General features: G+C 55.0%; 1 protein-coding gene across 3 annotated transcripts; it reads left to right on the top strand.

Annotated features, from left to right (window-relative positions):
• Positions 1-5044: 5044 nt before the first annotated feature.
• On the top strand, positions 5045-21434 carry SLC16A1 (solute carrier family 16 member 1). 3 transcript variants are annotated; one of them, XM_062013837.1, is made up of 5 exons: positions 5045-5148; positions 14328-14585; positions 17589-17732; positions 18551-19414; positions 19891-21434. In XM_062013837.1, exons 2-5 carry the CDS (start codon positions 14369-14371, stop codon positions 20169-20171), a joined length of 1506 nt encoding a protein of 501 aa, XP_061869821.1. In that variant the 5' UTR covers positions 5045-5148; positions 14328-14368; the 3' UTR covers positions 20172-21434. The 3 variants fall into 3 exon arrangements, with proteins under 3 accessions (XP_061869821.1, XP_061869822.1, XP_061869824.1); XM_062013838.1 differs by lacking the exon at positions 5045-5148 and adding an exon at positions 5168-5250; XM_062013840.1 differs by lacking the exon at positions 5045-5148 and adding an exon at positions 5418-5442.
• The last annotated feature ends 1343 nt before the right edge of the window (positions 21435-22777 follow it).

The following is a 22777-nucleotide window of genomic DNA, read 5'->3' as shown; positions in this document are numbered from 1 at the left end:
GGAGGGGACCAATCCAGGCAAGACATGCACTGCTTATCAGCCTGGAGTGATCCTGGGGATCCATGAGGCCATCCATGGGGTTTGGGTGTATGGCATTGCACACTCTGGCTAGCTCTTGTCCTCTGCTTCAGCCTCCTCTGCTGCAAGTGGAGAGGACTCTGGTGGAGCCTGGACTCTGCTGCCTCTGCCCTGCAGCTCCCCAGACCCCACATGCTCAGCCACTTTGGTCTGTAACTGCCCAGACCTAGTTGCACTGGGCCTCCCCAGTGATCCCCCTCAGCTGGGCAGCCCTGAGGGCTGGTGGTTGCCTGAGGCAGTGGGGATAGTTGCCCCAGAGCTGTGGGTAACCCCGTGCAACTGAGTGGTGGCCAAAGGCACCGGGGGCCAAGAGGCGCAGAGCCAGCTGGGCAGCCCCGTGGCTGGAGGGCAGGCTGCCCGCTCTCTCTTGGACCTCAGGCTGTCTGCAGTCCTCTCCCTTTCCTTTTTAGACCTCTGAAAGTGCCCCAAGACAAAAAAAAAATCAAGTACTACAGAAAAGAGCTGGGTTTGGTGCAATATCCCAAGGAAATAGCTGCTCCAGACACTGCAAAGCAGGACCAGAGCTGGAGAGCAGCCTGGAGCTCCAGCTTATCCCCATGGTGATGCTACCCTGAGATCACTGAAGGTGCCATCCTCCCAGAAGCAGCCCAGTCACCAAACACACCAGCACGGGAAAAGGATCCTAAAGATGTGTCATATGGAGAGGGAGAGGCACTGCAGCCTCTATGAACATGGTGCTGAGAGCAAGGCAGGCTCTGAAACACGTCGGGAGCGGGCGCTCTGGGCAGGGCTAGGAGGGAGCACGAAACACAGGTGAGGCAGAGTTCTTGACATTTGAATTTATCCGATGTAGGATATGGTTAAATGATTTGCAGAGCCCCCACCTTTTCCTCCCCACCCCAAGAACTGGAATGGAGCCATTAAAACAGCATGTTCTGGGACAGCAGCGATCCCGAGGGACAGCTGGACACAGCGAGCAATACGGCTGCAGCCTGGCCCGGGATCCCTGCCTCTCCCCTCAGGGCTCTCCAGGCCTGCCAGAAAGCTTTTGGAGGAAGATGATCCCAGCATCTGGTGTATGTAGCAGAACAGGATCTTGTGCTGGTCAGACTGGTTTGGGTGACCCCCCAGCTCGAAGAGGACAGCAGTGTATCCACCAGCATGCCCCCGAGGACGAGGCCTCGGGGTCAGCGACGGCGCATGGCGATGCCCCATCCCGGCAGTCTGCACACTCCCAAAGGCACAGTGGGACTCGCCTCCAAGCAGAGGATGGAAACCCTCCTGCCAGGGGACACACAGCCCCTTCCCCTGCCTGTGCAGAGGCTCTGACAGCACCTATGGATGTGCTGCTCGTTTGAGCTGCCAAAACGCACTTGTCAGGCAGCCAAGAGTCGGGGAAGTGGTGTGTGGAAAGAACGAGTCACTGCACGGGGAACATATGGATGGCAATCTGCAGGGAGGGGCAGCAGCCCCCACACTCCCTGAAGAGCCAGCAGAGACCCTCCTGAGTCCTCACAGAGCACTGAATTAGCATTGGAAAGTACATTGATCAGCATCACTTTCCTCTGGCTCCGGGGAAAGCAAGGGAGGAGGAACAGATACTATTTCTTGTGCCAGATAAGCTCCTTGGCAGAAGGTGACACGCTGGTGTATGCTGCAGCACGAGGGGCCCATGGAAGGGAGCCAGAGAGCACTCACCCCAGATGAGAGGGGGGGCAAAGGAGGACCAGAGCACACAAGTGATGCCTCATCATTTGCTCTGTGGTCTCCATGTGGTCAAGGATCCTGCATTTCTAGGCAAGCTTGCTAAGGAAAGCATCTTTCTCCTGGCAAGGAAGATGAGGCAGGCTGGAGCCAGGCATGTGGCACGGTGCAGCCTGGTCTTTCCTTGGCAGGATGCAGAAAAGCTGGGCCTTAGCAAATCCACAGAGCACAGTTACCCTTTTCCCATCCAGCACCAGTGAGGCAAGCTTCCCTGCCTGCCATGTGATTACCACCACCCCACACCATCCTCCACAGCTCCCACAGGCCCCAGGGCTCATGTGGAGGTGGCAGTCAGGGCTCCTGGAAGAGACTATGTGAGATTATCCTCCTTCTGGTGGCTTCACATCATCTCTGTCTTTTGTCTCTTCTCTCACTGGTCACACCCTGCCCCTACAACTGATTTTGATAAGGAATTGGCTCTGGCACCACTGGTTAACACGTAATGGCTGCAATTAGTGCACTGAGCGAGCGTGAGAAAAACCTCTGCTCTTCATGCTGACGTGCTGGCAGATGCAGATCTCTGATGTGTCTGGACCCAGGGGATTTGGGACCACTTTGCAGAGTCACAACCTTGCTAAGGAATGGTCTGCAGCATGAGCCTGGCAGCAGGGAAAGGGCAGAGCAGCAAAACAAGCCCAAGAAACAAGAAGTGACTTCAATGAGCGTAAAGGCCACTACAACCACCAAAGCTTTTTATGGCAGCCATTTCAAACATCTTATCAGCAGACACTTTCTTCCTAAGACAGGTAATTTTCTAAACAATGAGAGAGGCCATAACACCACACATCCCTGAACAATGCTGTGCCTTTAGCATCCCAGGGAGGCAGAACCTGTGCGCTCCCACCGCGCTCTGACGCCTTCTCTTCCCCACCCATTGTCACGGAGTTGCTGTGATGGGTAAACTCAAAGCCTGGAAGCTCAGCTGAAGTGAAATGTGAATCCAAAAGTTCAGAAAAAAACCTTTTCCCAAAGCCCAGGCAGGAAACTAGGATGGATATCTCGAAAGAACAGACTTTCCCAAGAGATTTCCAATAATTGCTGGATTTAGACTCATGTTGTTACCTCTCTTATCAAGCAGGACATGCGTATTCACGACAGATGAGAGGGGTAGGCTTTTACACCTGCTAGAGACATTAATTCCAAGAGAAACTAGAGCTAGGGATTGTATTTTAAGTTTACTACAGGCCCTTAGTGTTTACAAGGGGACACAGAACATGAGTTGCTCTGCCGTGGCCTCTCTCGCACTCTGCAAGTAAAAATGAGTCGGCTGTACCTGACTTTGAACTCAATTAGTGTCCACAAATGCAGCCAGTGGCAAGGCTGCAAGGCTGCTTAGAGTTCCTTTTCAAGGACAGCTTTGTTGCCCAATATCCTGAAACAATATCCTGTTTTCCTCACAAGAGGGAGGACAAAAATTCCTAATGGGATTAATATTAAATCCGACTTTTAGAGGAGACAAAAATGCGGCGGCTCAGAGCAGGAAGGGCTCCCTTCCACTTTCCATGAGATGAGAAACAGCAGCAGCAGCTCTGTCCTATGGCTCCTCACTTGCCCTTCCAGCCTGTTGCTGCTCCAGCAGCTCAGCTGAGCTCTGCCATCCCTGGCCTCTCATTTGCCAAGCCACAGCCGTGCTGGGGGGCACAGGAGGAAGGACACGCTCTCCACCAGCCTATGGCTTCTGTCATCCCAGCAATGCTGGGGCTCCTCAAGGGAAACTGGAAGCCCGTGTTCCAGCTGGGATCCCACCATGGCACTGCAGTCTGAGATGGTAAAGAAGGGCAAAGTGAAGTGGCACTTGAATCCAAAATTGCCCTTTTAAATTGTTATTCATCTTGTTGTCTAAGCAAAGCAGAGTGCTGACCTCTCCCTGTAAGGCACAGAGAAGCAGACACACCAAGAAAGCCTCCCGCCCACTCGCTCTTGGGTGTCTGGCCTCAGAAGTGGGTGAATGAGTTTGTTGTAGTCCCGGGTCTTCTTTCATGCAAGTGCACCTGGTCCATTAAGTGCCTCGACATGCACAGAGCACACCCATAAACACACTCCCTGCGACCAGGAGCAGTGGTTTCCTTTGATATGAGAGGGCTCACACCTCCCCTGCAGCTGCTCCCGGCTCCATCTGTGGAGTGTCACTGCCTTTTCCCTTCTTTCCCTGCCTTGGCTCTGACTTGAACTACACCACACACTTCTTTCGGCTCCAAAGCAAATTAAAGCATTAGACATGCGACCCAGAGGACAATTAGTGCCATTAGGCTGCAGCAGACAGCAGCTCAAGAAAAAACATTCCCAGGTAACGGGCCCTGTGTGCAGCCTTGGATACGTGTGGGGCATGAGGAGCACTCCATGCACGGGTGCTGCAGGCGGGTTTGCATCCAGAGGGTGATGAGCTCTCCTTGGGATGGGGACACACTTCCAGCCTCTTCTGCACACCGAGGTGTGGGGCAAACCCGGCTCCTTTTTCTCCCTCAAAACTGAATCCTGAGAATGCCAAGGGCATCCAGCAGGTGCCCAGCTCTCAGCCTGGCTGTGTGGGGCAGCCAGCAGCAGTCAGGCTGTAGCTCTGGCTGCAAGAATCACAGAGACACCAGCAACATCCCCCCCGGGCAGTGCACGTCACCGCCTTGGTGCAGAAGCAGCCTGCCAGCTCAGGCTAGCAACAGGCACAAATTTTGTGGCGAACACGTAAATTGCAGTAGTCAGGCTGCAGAAGAGCTCATGGTTGTTTTACCAGAAACCCTTTGCAGCCTTCTCCATCCGACCTGACGTCCTGGCGCCGCAAGGCCAGGACCCGCCGGCAGCAGGCACACGAGCTGCACGCACCGGTGAGCCGGCCGCGCGGGAGGGGGGCGCGGGGCGGACCCCCGATCCCCCCGCGACGGGATCAACCCCTCGGGGGTCACGCTTGCGGCACAAGTTAACAGCACGTCCCCGAGCCGATGCCGCGCTCCGTGATTCGCGGCCGCATCCGGCTCGGCCTCCCGTTCTCCGCCGGCGGAACCCGCTCGAACCCCGCCGCCGAGAGCCGACCCCGCGGCTCCTCTCCACGCGGTGCCCGGGACTCCGCGGGTCGGCGCGGCCGCGGGTGCGTTGTGCCGCCGGCGGGGCGGTGCGGGGCGGGCCGTGGCGGGCCGTTACGTGCCGGGGCGCACGGCGCGGGGGCCGCGGGGCAGGGAAGGGGCCGGCGGGGGGCTGCCGGGGCGGCGCGCACGTGGCGCGGGGGCTGGGGGGGCGGCGCTCGGCCGCCGGCCCGGCCCGGCCCGTTCCCCGCCCCTCCGTGCGCGCGGCCCGTCTGCCCTTATAACGGCGGGGGCGGGGGCGGCGGCACTCGGCCGGCGGCGGCACGCGCAGGTAGGGCCCGGCGCCGTGGCGGCCGCCGCTCCACGTGGCGGGACGGGATCGGGATAAGGCCGGACGGGGCCGCGGGGTCGGGTCGGGCCGAGCCGAGCCGAGGTGGGTGGCCGGGGCACAGCCTCCGGCTCCGGTAGCTGCACGCGGCTCTGGAGTCCCGAGGCTCGGGATCGCTGTTCCCGGCCCGGCTTGGAGGTTCTGGGCGCCCGCGGTCGTTGTGGCGGCGGGTGTGCGGTCCGCACCTGTGGCTGGTCACGCGTGGGCACTGCCGGAACGGAGACTTCGCCGCTGCCGGTGGGTCTGGCCGTGTCGGGGCCGCCGCTCGGGCCTTCCGGCGCCTCCATCCCGGGGGTGCACGGTACGGGGTTGGGGGGGGTGTCCTGGGCTTTGTTCCCGCACTGGCTCTGCCGCGTGGGTGAGGATCCCGGAGCGACGCGGTTTGCGTGAGGAGTCACCCCCGCGACCCCCTTCCATCTCTCCTCCGCCCGCCCTGGTCGGGTCCCGCCGGGCACTGCCACCCCCCGCGCCCTTGGCCCGGTGACCTCCCGCGGCGCAGCGCGGGCCCTGAGGGAAGGTGGGAAGCGGCCGGTGGCCTCGGGGGGGTCCCGGGGGGCTTCGGGGCCTGGGGTGGGTTGTCTTGCCTCGCTGGGTTCCTCGTCCTATCGCCGGGGTGAGTGTTGTCCCCGGTGAGGAGGGGGCCTGACCGCTCTCGCCTTGTTTGTATGGGCTGTGCGGGAGGCTCTGTTCGCACCGTGTTGCGGGTTCCCGATAGCGGCCGAGTGCTGGAGGAAGAGGCGATTAACCCGAGTGTTTGGCACCCGATAAGAGAAGAGGGAACTCCGGGGAGGCTGCTTAAGCCGAGGTCCATGGGAACCGCGTGGAAGTGTGTCCTGCGAGCGTGGGTCTGCGGTGCTGGGGGTGGGAGGAGGCTCTGCCTTTCCCTGCCGGGCGGTGTGTGCTGGAGCCCTCCCCGGCTGTGTGGGGACAACACCGAGATGCCACTTCCCACGTGGATCTTCACACCAGCCCTCGGGCGTTTGCTCAGAGCATATGCTCTGGAGCGGGATCTCGAAGTCACTTGGGTGCTGAGGTTTTTCTATCAGCGTGAGGTTTTGCTGCTGCTGGGGTCCGTGTAGGAGAGTAGGACCCTGCTCAAGCCCCGTGAGGGGCACCACATGTGCTTTTTGCATTGCTCAGGGAAGAGACTGCACACACCAAAGGTCTCCAGCATGGTGCACATGTGCTGAGGTGTACACCAGCCCTCAGACGGGTCAGCCAGCTGGTCAGGTCTTGTGGGGATCGCTAGCGAGAGTCTGGGACCGTTGGAGCACTGAGAAGCTGTTGAGATGCTCCTGGAGCTGCAAAAGGCTTCCCTGCCCCTGGAGTCCTAAGGATTGCCTTGGTTGAGGCCTGATGGCCCATGGCTGGTGTTTGCCAGTCCCAGGATGAGTTGCCAAGCAGGGGTTGGCAACTGCGCTGTTGTAGAGCGCTCACTCATCCCAGCAGATGTGCTGCCAGGGTGCTTCGTGCAGGGTGGGTGTCCTGGCTCTGGCCAGGGGCCTGCGGGCAAGGGGTGTGCGAGTGCGTCAGGAAAGCGTGAGCAACGCTTGCACAACGCTTGCGGGTTTGGAAGCTGACCTGAGATAAAGGGACCAGCGGGAACAGGAGGATCAGAAGGGAGTTGTGGATAACTTGAGCCTGCAGTGAGGAATTGTGTCTTTCCCTGTGATGGTAAATTGCTTGAGTGCTGCACAGCCCCTTTGGCAGGGCTCACACCCTGCCCTGTGAGGTTGGGCACTTCACACAAGGGTTATTGATGTTTTGGGGCTTTTAAGTTTCTTCTGAGAAAAACAGATGGCTTTTTTTTTTTCCTAGTTGCATCATAAGAAACCTGAAATCTAATGATACTGTTTTTGTGCTTTTCTGTGAGCCTTAAGCCTTTTTTGTGGTGCTCAAGCATCCCATTTTCATGCTAAGTGAGGTAATTTAGTGCTGGCTGACTCTCCTGGGTGCCTTTGCTCTGAGAGTTTCTTTACTGTGTCTAGAAGGAGCAGGGCTGAGAAATGGGCCATAGCTGGAATAGCTGGTATGTGCTGGGGGTAGGAGTGGACTCTGCCTCTGAGGTATAGAGAAACCCTCAGAGCTCCTGTTTGGTGAGGAAGGACTTTCTCAGCCTAACAGTTAATAATTGGAGTGATGGATCTTGTAATTACAAAGAAGTATTTTGCTAGAGTACCTCATACCTCCCAGGGATGCTTGTGCCTGTGAAGCAAAGGTGTTAAGTGCCCATTGACCCTTTCCAGGAGGTGGTTCCTGAAAAGGTGTGAATGGTTTGGTGTGCTTTGGCTCCTCTCTCACACCATTGGCAGGCTTTATCTGGCACCTAAGGTGGAAAATGCCCGATGATTGCACGCTATCATTTCATATATCCTTTATGAGGAGTTGAAAAGCTGCACGTAGGCTAAAGGATGGCGAGTTGCATCTCATTAAGGACTGTGCTGCTTAACTCATTGTTGTGCTTTTATGGCTTTTCCTATTTCCTTCTGTGGAATCGGCCTGTAACAGCCTCTTTAAGACAGCGGGAGCCTCTGCATGACTCACTTTCAAATGTGCCCTTAAAGCTGCTGCAGTGGAGTTGTACCATAGCCAAAGAAAATTCGTGCAGGGCTGTAGTTAATTCCTGGAAGTGCAGTCACCTGAGTGCTGAGGGTCTCCCATCTCCATCCCTCTACTGCCTTGGCCCTGGTTTTGGGGGGGGTTTTTAACAAAGTAATAACATGGTGGTGCCAGGGAGCAAAGGCAGCTCAGACTCTTGCTCTCAGGGGAGAAAGTGGAAGTTACAGTTGTGCTGTGATTGCTGATCTCTGAGGTTTTGCAGCCTCTTGCTACCCTGCTCTGCCACGAAACCTGGCGTGGCTGCATCCCTGGCTGGGAGGACTGGTGTTTGATGAGGAATGCTGATGCTATTTGGTACCACATTTTTCTCATTCTGAGGATTTCCTGGCGAGCACGGGATGTCCCGGGAGCGTTCCTGAGCACCGCTGGTGCAGGGAGGAGGGTTGGCTCTGCGCCTTGTCAGAGCACAGCTTGTGCTTGGAGTGGGGCTTTGCAAACCCTTCACAGGGGCTACACCTTCCCCTCCTGAGAGCTGGGGATTGTCTGGCTGTTGTAGGAAGCCCTTTCCCTAGAAACAGGGGCATGAGCAGAGACTGGGGTTAGATCACCAGCAATACCTTTCCTCTGTCCCCAGGATCTCTGAGATGGGGAACAGTTATAAGAGCTGCATTTGTTCAGCTTATGCCTTTTGGGTGAGTCCTTTCAAATCTGCATGTGAAACTCCCCAGCAAGGCCTTTTGTCAGCCCTGCAGCTCCCTTGGGGTGAAGTGCTGGCTGTGAGACAGGCCATGATTGTGGACTGGGCAGCTGCCAGGCCCCGCTACCTGGGGATGAGCCATCTTCCCATGGTCAGAGAAGGGGCTGTGGGTGCTGTCCTTGAAGCTGATTTGAGCCTGGGGGATGCCTGAAAGAGTTGTATCACATCATGTTCTTGTAATCCACCTGCAAACCTGCTTTCTCAGGGTTTTGGATCAGAGGGCTTTGGGAGAGCCATGGTCAGGCTGTGGCCTGGGTATAAGCCAGGCTTTCTGCCTTGGTCTTATTGATAGCTGAAGCTTGACTTGCCTGATCTTTGCTTAGATGGGCTGAGCTTCACTGGTGTTAACCAGACATGGCAGCCCAGGATAGAAGCTTCTGATCTATCTGGTAGGCAGAAATCAGCTCACAGCCTTTCACAGTGTGCACACTGTGGCTATGGCGCTGGGACCCATTTTGGGTGGCTGAGGGGCTCTCGGGCTGCCAAGTGTCCAGGGAAGGCCTCTGTCCCTGGAGAGAGGCCAGTGCAGGGCCACCAAGATGCTGAGGGGATGGAACGTGTGTGAGGAGGAAAGGCTGCAGCCCTGGGGCTGTTCAGCCTGGAGAAGAGGAGGCTGAGGGGGGGCCCTTACCAATGCTGATCAAAACCTAAAGGATGGGTGTTGAGAGGATGGGGTGACACTATTTTCTGTAGTGTCCAGTGATAAGACAAGGTGTAATGGACATGGGCTGGAATACAAAGTTCCACTAGAACAGAAGGAGAAACTCTTCTGGTGCTGAGGTGAGGGAGCCCTGGCCCAGGCTGCCCAGGAGGGTGTGGAGGCTGCGTCTCATGAGGTTTCCAAACCCGCCTGGACACGTTCCTGTGCCCCTTGATCAAGGGAATCTGCTTTAGCAGGGGTTTGGGGTGGATGAGCTCTGCAGGGCCCTTCCAACCCCACCATTCTATGAGTGAGCGTCTCTGTGCCTCTGCAGGCCGGGGCTCGTGCCTGCAGTGGGGTGCAGCCGGGAGGTGGAGGAGGGCAGAAGCTGTGCCCCGTGGCGTCTGCCTGTCTGGGTGAGCACATGGGGCTGGCAGACCGGGGCACGTCTGAGGGTGCACAGGCCGAGCCCGGTGGCAAGAGGGTGCTGAGCAGGCCCAGCAGCTTCTGGCAAAATTCTGGAGCTCACCCGTGCAGGCTGCCAGCCCTGAGCAAACCCTGTGTGAGCTGCTGACCTCACCTCACCCTGCCAGCGGCTGCCGCGGGGCTGAGCGGGACCTCAATCGACCATTGTCTTGGTGCTGAGGCCCTGCTCCCTTGGGGAGTCACGTAGGCTGTGTGCCGCCAGGTTAAACCCCGGCTCTGGGCACCCGCTGCAGTTACAACTCAGCACTTAATGCCCTAAACCTGCTTAAAACTGGTGGAAGTGGTGTCTCCTTAGTTCATAACAATCTATTTCAGCTTGCTTCTGGCCAGAAAAAGAGGCCAAATTTGAATGTAGAAAGTGTTATTGGCTGTAAGCAGCTCACAGCTGCCAGCATCTCTGTTTCCCCAGCAGTAAGTATGAGATCCTCATTCAGTTTCACAGACCAGAAGGGACACTTGGAATCTGGCAACCTGTGTGCAGAATTGGCCCCTGGGAGTGTTTATGGCTTTATGCTTGAGCACTGAAAGAGTCTGTTGCTGTGAACTGAGTTTGGGAGGCTGCTGTTTTGGAAGAGGTGTTTCAGGCTCTTGTTTGGATAATGCTTTGGGACAAGATAGGTGGGAACAGGTACTTGCCAGACTCCTGGGGAGCACTGACATCATCCTGCATCCCTCTCTTCTGCTAGGGGCTTGAGGCAGGAGTCCCGTCAGAGGGCAGGGTCTGCTGCTTTGTGCCCATTCTACCTGCCCTGGGTGTTTGTGTTTGCTGGCTAAAGGCTGAGTCCCACTGGCAAAAGCATGAGGAGCCCAGATGGCCATTGTTCAGCAGGGACATCCCTGGTGACTGTGCTGCTGCTGAGATCCCACTCCAGGCATTCCCTCTTTGGAGCTGGGAGAGTGCAGAAGGAGCAAATGCTCAGGAGCAGAGGCAGCCCCCTGCAATGTTGCTGGGGACGGGCCATCATGGACTTTGTCCTCTGAAGAGGAATGAACTCTTGGGTGGTGATGGGCTGCAGGAGCAGAAGCTGGGGCTCTGTTCCCTGTCCTTCTCCAGCCTCATCTTCCCCAGCTGCACTGTGGCAGAGGCTTTGCAAGGTGAGTGTGTGCCAAGAGTAGGAAAGCCTTGAGCTGGAGGGATGTGCGAGGGGAGGCAGAGACATGTGGTGCCTGGGCACAGCCCCCTGTGTGGGTGAAGGATGTGCCTCTTCCTCTGACCCCAAAAAAGAGCAGCGTGAGGGCTCTTTTGTAAAGGATTTGCCCCAGAAATACTTTGTGGTGTTTGCAGTGCTGTATAAAAGTGAGCCTCTGTCTGTCTGCTCTGGAGTGCTGCCAATCCAGGGCTTTTAAAAGCACAGCAATTTGTCGCATTATGTAACTAAAAGTCTCAAAACCTTGATGTTCCAGGTCCCTCTGGAGAAGGGATCACGGTGCTCGTGCGTAGGACCGAGGAGATGGAAAGGGTCTTAATCTTCTGAGGGATCTTTTTTTTGGGGATGATACAGTCCCCATTGCCCAAGAAACCTCAACTCCTGCTCTCAACTGCTGTGCAGAGGAGGGTTGCTGTAGGCTACCCATTCCTGTGGATTAGTCAAGACAGTTTACGGGGAGCAGATGTGATACTTAAAGTCATTACTTGGTCTCATCAGTCTTAATTACTGCAAATATGGTTGCTTTATATCCTAATAGGGCAAACTGTAGCTTGCTGCTTGGCAGCTGTGAATTTGATTTCCAAACACGTCTTACACGTTGCAGCTCTTCCAAAGCAGAGCTGTAAATGCCATAACTATATTCTGGGTGGTGGTTTTTTTTCCTCTCTTTGCAAAGGGGAGGGAAACTTTCCAACTGAACTGGCTGCCTTATATGTGCCCCCCCCCCTCTGCCCTTGAAACTACTTGTGTGTGGGGGTAAGGAGGAAATCAGCAAGAAGCCTTAGTGCACTTGAAGGAAGAGCTTTCTAAAACTGGTCTTTCTTAATAAGGATTTTCAATGAGTCAGGGGAAAAATGTTGTGGCACGCAGAATTCATCATGTAAACCCTCTGGCATCAGGCTGAGGGAATCTTGCTTCATGGTCTTAAGGTTTTTCACTGTGCTTCTGCAGTGCAAGAGAGGTCATGTCTAACCCGCCAGAAGTCTTTTGTTCTAGAGGGAGATGCCACCTGAGTACCCTCAGGAGGAGGAATGCTGCTCACAGGGAAAGAACAAATAGATGAACTAAGCCACAGTAATTTGGTACAGTCTATCTCCACAGGAGTGGTGGAAGAATTAAACCTGCGTGTGTCTTGGGAGCAAAAGGGAAAAATCCCCCAGCACCTCATCATCAAACTTTTTGCTTTGGATGGGTTTTATTGCCAGTAATTGTAATTAATGCCCACAAGTAGGTTGTAGTCCTTGCTGGTGGCTCTTTCCTTGCCAACACCTGGTAGCCTCACCTTTTAAATGTTTCAGTCCAATCAGTGTATAGTTAGATGCTGCTTTGAAGTTCACTGAATGCTATGAAAGCTCAGTATGACTCAGAGCAAGAAGTGACTGGAAACTCCATTGTGCAGCCTATGCAGGGAAGTGATGTTTAGTAAAAGCCAGTGTTCATTCAATTGGAGCTTTTCAGAAAGACCATGATGGGTGGGTGGGCTGCCCCCAGTGCTGGGAGGCCAAGGGCATGTGGTGAGGCCCTGTGCCACTTTCTTCCTGAGTGCTGAGTGTGTGGGCTCTGTCTGATGTCGAGTGGGCTACTCTGGTGTCAAATGGGCTACTCCACAGGGCTGGGGGTCTGGGAGAGGAAGTGGGCTCAGCTGGCTCCTGGGCAGAGTTCAGCCGTGGACGTGCCCAGGGCACCGTCTTGTAAATGATTCCTTTGTTGGGCCTTGGGGTGGCTCAGATCTGCTCGTGATGGTCATGTGTCGCACTGGCTGGGATGCAGGGAAATGCTCTGCCAGCGAAAAGAATCAGTGTCTGGGTTGGGCTAAACCAGTCTTAGTGGCTTTATGGAAACCAGCCTCCTGTGCTTCACTTCCTCTTGGCCCCATGTGGGACTGAGACATCACCTGAGTGCATCCAGGTCCAAGTGGCTCTGGCATACCCAGGGCTGGGTCAGGTAACTGCTGCCTGTGTCTCTGCCAGGTAGGAGCAGGGGCTCCCTGTGGCTCCAGGCCACCGAGTTGTGCTTCAGAAGGGCCGTTTGGATTCTCATCTCTGACACAAAGTGATCTCAGACACCAAAGTGACGCAGAGCGAGTGAGAAACACGGCGGTTGCCCGCGGTGCCATGTGTGTGGTGTGCTGAGGGCATGAGGGGACGTGCCAGGTACACGCTGGCATGTCGGCAGCCCTGCAGGAGATGGTAATCGCTGCGAGCCTGAACGGTCGTGTGCTATAAATAGGAGGTTGCACCTCTCAGAGCCAGAGCTTGGCTGTGGAGCTGTCGCTGCGCCTGGTGTGACCTGGGGGAGTCTGGAGAAAGCTCTTCTGCTCAAAGGGAGTGTTTTTCCTTCAAGTGAGAACCTGGACAGGAGAGCAGAGAGCTGCAGAGGGAGGGGTAGCTCTTGCAAAGGAGTTTGGTATCCTAAAAATACAGAATCATTTTGGTTAAAGAGTACTTTAAACTCATGAAATCCCAGCCCTCCCCTCACCCTGCACAGCCCACCACTGACCCCTGGCCCTCAGCACCTCAGCTCTGAGGCTTTGAGATCCCTCCAGGGCTGGGCACTCCCCCAGCTCCCTGGGCAGCCTGGCACAGGGGCGCTCAGGGAAAAAATTCCTCCCAATCTCCAATCTAAACCTCCCCTGGGGCAACTTGAGCCTATTTCCTCTTGTCCTATCACTCATTACTTGGGAGAAGAGACCAACCTGCACCTCACTGACATGTCCCCCTACCTGCCCTGGGCTGATGGTGCTTAATATGGGAAGAGGGATGACTGTGGGGCCTTGGAGGGCTGTGTGGCATCAGAAAGTGTGTTCTGACATCTGCAGGGGCACCCAGGAGTTCCGGGGACTGAGTGATTCCTGTTGCTTTGCATATTGTAAACCACGTTTGCGAGCAGCTGCTCTGGTTGCGTTTCCTCCCTGGGATGATCTGTGCTACACTCTCCTGCCTGCAGCAGCCTTATTTCTTGAGTAACCACAGCTCCAGGGTGTGATGTGTGATCCAGCTGTGCAGCAGCTGCAGCAGGGGGGATGCAGGAGCAGCCTGATCCTGCCAGTCTCCAAATTGCTCCGAATCAGCCTCTCTAAGGGGATTCCACACTTCATGGATGACATTTATCCAATTACTTTGTTTTCTAATCCCTTCTGTTTTTTTAGCTTTGAAGGTGAATTGTCTTTATTCTTTGGTGCTTTCCTGAAACCTGTGGTAGCCTTTTTGGTAGAGGAGGAGAGTCCACTGCCCGTTCGCTGCTGTGCCCTATTTGCTGTGGCAAGGACATTCCCTGCCCTTTTCAGTTTAGGATGGGCTATCATTGCCTTACATTTGTGGCTTATAAATTCCTGCTGGCCATGGCTTTTAAAGGCCAGTCACAAGCTGAGCATGACTTTCAGGATGGCCCTGAGTGATCCAGCTCTCCTGGAGATGTGGGGCACTGATGGTTGCAAGGCTGGCACAGCACGGCTCAAGCGGTGCTGTTGCACGCCAGGGAGAGGAGATTCAGCCATCTGCTTTCAGCTGAAGCAATACTTTGTCCTTTGCAGATCTTTGAACCCAAACTGAGTCATCACCACCTTGGTCCAAGATGCCACCGGCCGTTGGAGGCCCCGTGGGATACACACCCCCAGAAGGAGGATGGGGATGGGCCGTGGTCATCGGAGCCTTCATCTCCATTGGGTTCTCCTATGCCTTCCCCAAATCCATCACTGTGTTCTTCAAAGAGATTGAGGTCATCTTCAATGCATCCAGCAGCAAGGTCTCCTGGATCTCCTCCATCATGCTGGCTGTTATGTATGCAGGAGGTAAGTGGACTGGAGGCAGCAGGATGTGTGCTGGTGCTGCTCTCCTGCTGGGTCTGATCCATTTGCACCTCACTGTGGTGACAACCAACCAAAAGCTTTAGCAACGTTTGAATTCTCCCCTTAAGTGGGGGCAAAACTTCTCTGAGCTGACTTGACTTGAAAGAAGTTGCTCAAAAAGTTCTATTTAATGCTCAAAATGCAGAAAACCAGGTTAATCTGTCCTCCTCTGCAAAGCTGGGAGGAAAATGTTTCCGGGGAATTACGACTTGTGTAATTCTGCCCTTGTCCTTGTTACGCTGTGTCTGCTCCCAGCACCCCTCTGGAGGCTGGGCAGCTGCTGTGCCATGCTTAGGAGCCCCACTCACAGGGTTTCTTTCTTTTAGCTAAGACCAAATTTTTAACATTTGATATTAAACCAGCAAACAGGGGCTGTGTCAAGGGATCTCTCTCCAGCTTCTGGTCTCAGCTGTGTTCTGGAGTGCACTGAAACCTGGCTGTTCTTCCTTGCTGGTGCCGTAGGCAGCTTGTGCTGTTTGAGGATGCCAATGTGTGCTGGAAGTACAGAGACATGAGCAGAATAAAGCAAAACTACTTAAACTGAAGCAGCTCCCCTCCCCCAGCTTTCAGATACTGCTTCTTGGAGTCTCTTGCTTGTCTGTAATGGGTGAGGAGCAGGCAGAGTGCTCCCTGGGGGGTGATGTGCTCCTGGCCTGCCAGGCTCTGAGCCCCCACTATCTTATACCCACTTGCAAACACAGCTTGGCCCTGGGTCGCTCAGCTGAAAGCAACTCTTATGGGGAGCCTGTTGTGGCCACTTCAGAGGCAAAGCAGAGCCTGTGCCACTGCCATCCCCAGCTGGCAACCTGCCCACGTCCTCGTTGCGTTTGTGCATCCAACGGAGCTGACGTCAGCACTGGCTGAGCACGAGGCTTTTCCTTGGGGGGAACAGGCTCTGCTTTGTCCTCGCTCAGCCAGCGAGGCGACCGGCACATTTCCCTGCTCTGATGTTATAACAAGCTTGTAAACCATGTAACTGCCTTAATGAGACTCAATCTGGGCCATTCCTCCTCTCTTAATAGCTCAGAGCTGGTTCCTGTGGGCGCCCCGGGGGTGGCGCTGCCTGGAGCTGCCTGGCAGCTGCATTCAGAGCTCCTTCCTCCATCCAATCCTGGGGTTGTCCCTCATTCCTCTTCCTCTCTACTCTGGCACTGTCTCTCCTGCTCCCCTTGAACTGTTGCCATTAAATCCCAGCAGCTCACCAGTCCTGAACTGCTTGCCCATAAGGATGCTGAAGGCGCCCCAGACCTGCCCAGGTGTATCTCCCAGCTACCAGAGCACAGGAACGTTGCCACTGTGCCACTCGCTTGTTCCAGGGCTGCTGCAGCCTGAGTCCATACCCTTTGCAGGGTCTGCATGGTGCTGGAGGGTCCCCATGTGCATCTTATTCTCCCTGTACCCTGAGGTACTTTCCTGCAGGAACTACATGCCTGCTTGTGCTCTGGCAGAATCCCTTGAGCTGATGGTATCTTGTAGAGCTGAGGTAGCTCCTGTCCTGGACAGGGCTGGGGGTGGTGGAGCAGCATGTCCTGCAGCCTCACACAGGTGCCCTGTGCTGTCACTGTAAGGGCATGTGGGTTGAGTGATCTCCAATGACTTCCTCAGCTGCACATTTGGATTAGAGAGGGTTCTGATTCTATTACTGACACTTTCACAGCATGAACAATCAAAATAGATCAGCTAACATCTGGTCAGAAATGCTTCATGTGAGTCTATAAGATAGGAGTGGGTGTGAATTCTTCTTTTAATGAAAAGAAAGATAAGAAAGAGGGTGGCAATTGCCACCAGGGTCCACAATGCTGCCCACCTGAGTGGCTAACTGCCCTTGGGGCCTGCTGCTCTGGGCTGGATTTCCCAAAGGAAAGGCTGCTGCCACCTTTAGACTCTGTCCAGGGGCATCACATTTGAGTTCAAGGTCCAAGTTTTGCAAAATGCTGAGCTCCCAGTGGGGAAGCATGTGGGGCTTGGGTGATGTGACAGCCTCTGGGACCTCCTGCTGCCTTTTGTGGGACCAGGGATGTGGCTTTCCCTGACTGCTGGTGGCATCAGTTCAGAGAGGCTGGCACAGGCTGCTGTGGTTGACATGCAGGCACCATGCTGGCTGTGGAGAGCAGGATGCTGGGGGAAGCCTCTGCAGCAGCAGGGCTCCTGTAGCCTTCTCCAGGCTTTGTTTAAATTGGGCAAAAAGGTCAAGTAGTGTCTGAGGACCCAGGAATAACATGTTGACAACCTTGCTACCTGTTAATGGCAAAACTGAGTCTGTTAATATTCAATGGATGGTCATTCAGTTTATTTAAATACATTTTAGTATCTGTAGAGCAAGCTTTGCAGTATCTAATCACTGTTTGCTTTGGATTACAGCTCTTGATAATGAAGCACTTAAAAGGTTGGTGTGCAGAGCAATTGGGCTCTTCCTGCCTTAGGGGTAGCAGTGAAAACAGAAGCACCCCTTCTCCCCAGGGTGTCTGCTCCACCCAGGAGCCCTCAGGGAGCTTTGCTTTTGCCCATCAAATCTGTTTCTTCACAGCTTTGGCCTTGATAAGAAGCCTCTTGCTGGAGATGGGCAGTTGCTGTGCACTTGCTGCCGAGTCCATGGTGTGTGTTTGCTGGGCGGCCACAGGCTCCCAGAGCAGAGCCCTGCTTGGGAAAGTGCCTTCGTCCTGTTCCAAGCCTCTGTCCCTGCTGCCCAGACAGCTCCTGGCTTAGCCCCTAGAAGGCAGTTTGCTGAGAGAAGCTTCAGCTCTCTGTGCTCTAGCCAAATGTCACTCTCTTATCTCCAGCTGCCTCTGATCATTCTGTCCTTTCCCCTTACCCCAGTTCCCTTGCTGGGTCAAGTGTCACTGGGCAAAAGCTGGAGGCCTGTGGTGATAAACCTCCGGTGTGCATCTGCCTTGGCCCTTGTGCAAAGATAACTCATCTCTGCCCCTATTTCCTTGGACTCCCCAGGGCCCATCAGCAGTGTCCTGGTGAACAAGTACGGCAGTCGGCCCATCATGATTGCCGGCGGCTGCCTGTCAGGCTGCGGGCTCATCGCAGCCTCCTTCTGCAACACGGTGGAGGAGCTCTACTTCTGCGTTGGGGTTGTGGGGGGTAAGTGATGGCTCTGCCCTGATGGACTGCAACAGAGGAAAGGTCTGACCTGAGGCAATGAGAGGAGCAACTTGCACCCAGTAATGAACAGGGAGTTGGCAGAAATCCTGATGCGTGTTCCATGTCAATCTCTACAACTATCTCCAAGGAGGTTGTAGTGAGGTGTGGGTCAGTCTCCTCAGTAATGAAATAATAGAACAAGAGGAAAGAACCTCAAGTTGCCCCAGGGGAGGCTGAGGTTGGAGCTGAGGCAGAACTGTTTCCCTGAGAGGGGTGTCAGCCCTGTGCCAGGCTGCCCAGGAAGCTGGGGGAGTGCCCAGCCCTGGAGGGATCCCAAAGCCGTGGAGCTGAGGACCAGGGGTTAGTGCTGGGCTGGGCAGGGTGAGGGCAGGGCTGGGACTGCAGCAGCTTCAAGGGCTTTTCCAGCCACAACAACCAACTTTATGATTCTATATTCTAGTAAGAGATGTCCCTGGTGACATAACACAGAGCCCATAATCTAGTGACTGCACAAGACTGTTCTTTGGTGCTGAGAATAGAGAGCATCTGCTGTTCCTGCCTGGGGTTGGGGTTGTGCCCTGCCAGTCAATGTGAGGTGTGTCACAAGCCAGGGCTGTTCCTCCCTTCCAGCTGCCCAGTTCCTCTGTGTGGCTTTGCTGCGCTGGGCTGACAGCCAGGGCTGGGTGCTGCTCGTGCAGCTGGGGAGTTGATACAGCCAAAACAGTGATGAAACCCCCCAGAACCGAAACCCCACTTGTCCCTCCAGCTGACTTGTGGGGTGGCTGAGCTCTGAGCTCCTCCTCTCTCCTCTCCTTCAGGCCTTGGACTCGCCTTTAACTTGAACCCAGCCTTAACCATGATCGGCAAGTACTTCTTCAAGAAGCGCCCGCTGGCCAACGGGCTGGCCATGGCGGGCAGCCCCGTCTTCCTCTCCACGCTGGCTCCTGTCAACCAGCTCTTCTTCGGCATCTTCGGCTGGCGCGGCAGCTTCCTCATCCTCGGCGGGCTCCTGCTCAACTGCTGCGTCGCCGGGTCACTGATGCGGCCCATAGGCCCCAAACCCGACCAGCTGAAGAAAGAAGCTGCCAAGGACGTGCTGCAGGAGGCCGGGAAGGCCGGGAAGAAGGACGATGGTGACACCAGCGCAGACCTCATCGGGGGGAAGGGCAAGAAGGAGAAGAGCACGTTGTTCCAGACCATCAATAAGTTCTTGGACCTGTCCCTGTTCACACACAGGGGATTCCTGCTCTATCTGTCGGGCAACGTGATCATGTTCTTCGGGCTCTTCACCCCTTTGGTCTTCCTCAGCAATTACGCAAAGAGCAAGAAGATCGCCAACGAGTCTGCGGCCTTCCTGCTCTCCATCCTGGCCTTCGTAGACATGGTGGCCAGGCCTTCCATGGGACTGGTGGCAAACACCAAGTGGATCAGACCCAGAGTGCAGTATTTCTTTGCCATTTCTGTGATTTACAATGGGGTGTGTCACCTCTTGGCCCCCATGTCCAGCAGCTACGCTGGCTTCTGCATTTACGCTGGCTTCTTCGGCTTTGCCTTTGGCTGGCTCAGCTCTGTCCTCTTCGAGACCCTGATGGACCTGGTGGGAGCACAGAGGTTCTCCAGCGCTGTCGGCCTGGTGACCATCGTGGAGTGCTGCCCTGTGCTTCTGGGGCCCCCTCTGCTAGGTATGTGTGTGTGCTGTGCTCTTGGGGGGGCTCGCTGAGTAGTGGTGGGTGTCCCCTCCTCAAGCTGTGGGTACCTCTCAGCACTGAGGTGGGTGTGAGGGCCTTGAGGCCATCCCAGCATCTGAGGTATGGCTGAGGAGGTGGAGGGCTGAGACTCTGGCACTGGGAGGGGAACAGGCTGGAGGAATAAAAGCCTGAAGCTGAGAGTGATGGGTTTGGGCTTCTCTTGAGCTTCTTCACTGAGAGGGTTTGTTAAGCATTGAAACGGGGCTGCCCAGGGAGGTGGGGGAGTCCTCAGCTCTGCAGCCATTGCAAGGACACACAGATGAGGTGCTGAGGGCCATGGGGTAGTGATGGGCTTGGCAGTGTGAGGGGCTTGATGATTGGTCTTTTCCAAGTGAAATAGTTCTATGATCTCCCCAACTTGGAGCAGTTCTGTGAGGATCTCACTAAGCTGTCCCTTCTCTGTCCCTCAGGGAGGCTCAATGACATGTATGGTGACTACAAGTACACGTATTGGGCCTGTGGGGTCATCCTCATCATCTCTGGCATCTACCTCTTCATCGGGATGGGCATCAACTACCGGCTGGTGGCCAAGGAGCAGAAGGCGGCGGAGGAGAAGGCGAAGAGCGAAGGGAAGGAGGAGGAGACCAACATCGACGAGGCCGAGAAGCAGAAAGAGGCAAACAACGACGTGACCCCCTCGCCCCAGAAAAGCACGGAGGATGGTGTCAAAGAGGAAGAGAGCCACATGTGAGGGACGGCTGTGGAGCCCGGGCTGTGGGGCAGTGCCGCTGTGGGGGAGCGGCGGCCGGGACAGTGCTCCGCTGCCGCTGGGCCACCGTGAGAAGTGTTTAAACCAGGTGTTCATTTTATTGCTGTTCTGTTGTTGGTTTCTTGGGTGGTTGTTTATGTTGTTTTTGATTTCGTAACCAGGCTCTGAATTGTCTTTCCATCTGTGTTCAACAAAGGTAACAGGGCTTACACACGCAGTATCCTCGTGTGTCTTCGGGGGAGGGAAGGGGCTTTTTATAGTCTGGCTTTTTAACAGTAACATGAATGTACTAATCCGTGCCTTACAGTCTTCATACCTAGCTGAGTCTGGACGAGCCTTAACTCTAAACCCTGCTTTAGCTCTGTATTCTGCTCTGGGGGTGGGGGGATGTTTATATGTGCCTGTTCTGGTGAGTTCTGTTGTTAAAAAGCCATAACAAGCAGGATACTGGATTTGTTGAAGCACGATGGGCTTCAGGGCCAGCCCTGGATGAATACTGCTTCACACGCTTCTTACCGCAGGCCCTCTGCGGAGGGGAGGGGGGACCGGGCACGGGGCAGGGAGAAGGGGCCTTTGGCTCCCGTGCCTGGTGCCTCCTGGCTCTGTAGATGGTCTTTAAGTATGTTTTGAAAACACTTTAGCTACTGTAGTCCTTTAAAACCTCTCTTTTGTAGCTGTGCTCTCATGGGTTGGAGAAAGATGTCTGCGGTTCATGTTGGGCAGCCTTGAGGGCTCAGGGACTGAGAGTCCCCCCCCTTTTTGCCCTCCAGCTCTGCCCTGGCAGTGCCTCTTCTCATCCCATCACTGGGTGATGCGAAACAAGTGCAGGAGCTCAGTTATGAGGTGTGTTTCCACCAGAGCATCCCTGTGCTGATAATCACCCCCAGAGAGGTGTGCGTTGGGCGCCTGACCCGGGGCAGAGCGCTGGGGCGGGTGGAGATGGTACATCCCTGAGACCAACCCTTGTGCTTTTCCTTTTTCCTCTCTCTTTTATCTGTTAGAGAAACCTCTTTTACTTGCTTCTGTTCAACTGAGATCTTAAGGCAGTGGGTGCCTAACCCCTCACATCTAGGACACGTTACGGGCAGGAGAGAATTTGTACGTATTTATTTTTTATTTTTTAGTGTTGGAAAATATCTCAACGTACGTGGAGCAGACTCGTGGCTCTCAAGTTCTAGCAAATGTTGATCAGAAATGATGTTAAGAGGCTGAGTTTTTTTTCAAATAAACTTGTTTTTGATTTTTTTTCCCTTTTTTTTTTTCACAACTTACCCACCAAATGTTGAACTTTTTGTTCCTCCACTTTGTGCCACCTGATGTGTATCTTAGAGGCAGTTTTGGGGAGAGGTGAGTTGGGGGGAGCTGTGGTAGAGCCTCCTGGGTGTTTTCCCATCCAACAAGGGTGAGATGCTGCTTTTCCACTACTTCAGCTGCAAGAGGAGGCTTTGGTTGGAGTTTGGGGTGGCCACTTCCATGTGTCCCTGTGTGCTCTGGTTTTAGAGACGTTTCTCTTCCCCTGTTCTCCTTTACAGGATGCCTGTGAAAGCCTTGAGACCCTTCTTTCTTGTGAGTGAGATGGACATGCACTGAAATGTCTACTTTGAGGGATGGGCAGACTCCTCTGTCATCTCTTGTCTCCCTCTGAGCCGAGCAGGGCCACTGCTGTGGCTGAAATCAAATGAGGGGGTAAACTTGTGGTGAGGCTGTCACTTGGAGCCCCTGGACTCTGCCCTGCAGCTGCTCTGATTGTGCTCCCTCTCATCTGCAGGGCTGCTTTGGGCTGTGTCTTGGTGTAAATCTCTCAGAAAGCAGGCCAGGAGGTTTCATATCGTGAAGGATTTTGTTGTACAGTGCTGAGCTGTGATGCTCATGGTCAAGTCATTCTGTTCTCATCAACTGTGGTAACAGGCTTGTGTCTCTGGTCCCTGATTTTGTAGGGATGGACAAGCTACCAGCCCTTCCTGTTCCCCTCTGCCTTTGAGGAGTTCACCTCGGGGACTGGGTCTCTCTACCAGGCAGAGATGTGGTTGAGGACTGCAGGAGGGGGTTTGGATGTAGCCTGAGGGCTCTGAGTGTGTGGCTGATGGCCACTAAGCACCGAGGATGCTTGTGCTGAGAAGAGCATCAGCCCTCAGTGGGGAGGGATATGCTCAGCTCCTGGTCCCCTGGGCTGGGATGAGGAGGGTCCTGCATCCCTCTGGGCTGGGATGAGGGGGGTCCTGCATCCCTCTGGGCTGGGATGAGGGGGGTCCTGCATCCCTCTGGGCTGGGATGAGGAGGGTCCTGCATCCCTCTGGGCTGGGATGAGGAGGGTCCTGCATCCCTCTGGGCTGGGATGAGGAGGGTCCTGCATCCCTCTGGGCTGGGATGAGGGGGGTCCTGCCTGCCCTGGGCTGTGGTATCTCACTGCTGACACGGGCTTTCCCATAATGAGCCTGAGAGACTTGCAGAGCTGGGGCAGAGAGCCAGCTCCTCTTCTAAGGGAAAAAAACCCCTATGTTTAATTTCCTGCTGTTAGACTTGGCTGTCTGGGAACACTCCAGTGGTAAATCCTGGGCTGTTTTTGAAGGGAGGCCTCCATGCCCTGT

The sequence above is a fragment of the Colius striatus genome, chromosome 22, assembly GCF_028858725.1.
Source record: "Colius striatus isolate bColStr4 chromosome 22, bColStr4.1.hap1, whole genome shotgun sequence".
Classification (NCBI taxonomy): Eukaryota; Metazoa; Chordata; class Aves; order Coliiformes; family Coliidae; genus Colius; species Colius striatus.
This window is presented reverse-complemented; position numbering and strand designations above follow the sequence as displayed.

Coding starts and splice junctions, on each gene's coding strand:
- SLC16A1 (XM_062013837.1), top strand. CDS start 14,369: ATGCCACCGGCCGTTGGAGGCCCCGTGGGATACACACCCCCAGAAGGA. Junction 17,733..18,550: donor CTGCGTTGGGGTTGTGGGGG/GTAAGTGATGGC, acceptor CCTCTCCTTCAG/GCCTTGGACTCGCCTTTAAC. Junction 19,415..19,890: donor TCTGGGGCCCCCTCTGCTAG/GTATGTGTGTGT, acceptor TCTGTCCCTCAG/GGAGGCTCAATGACATGTAT.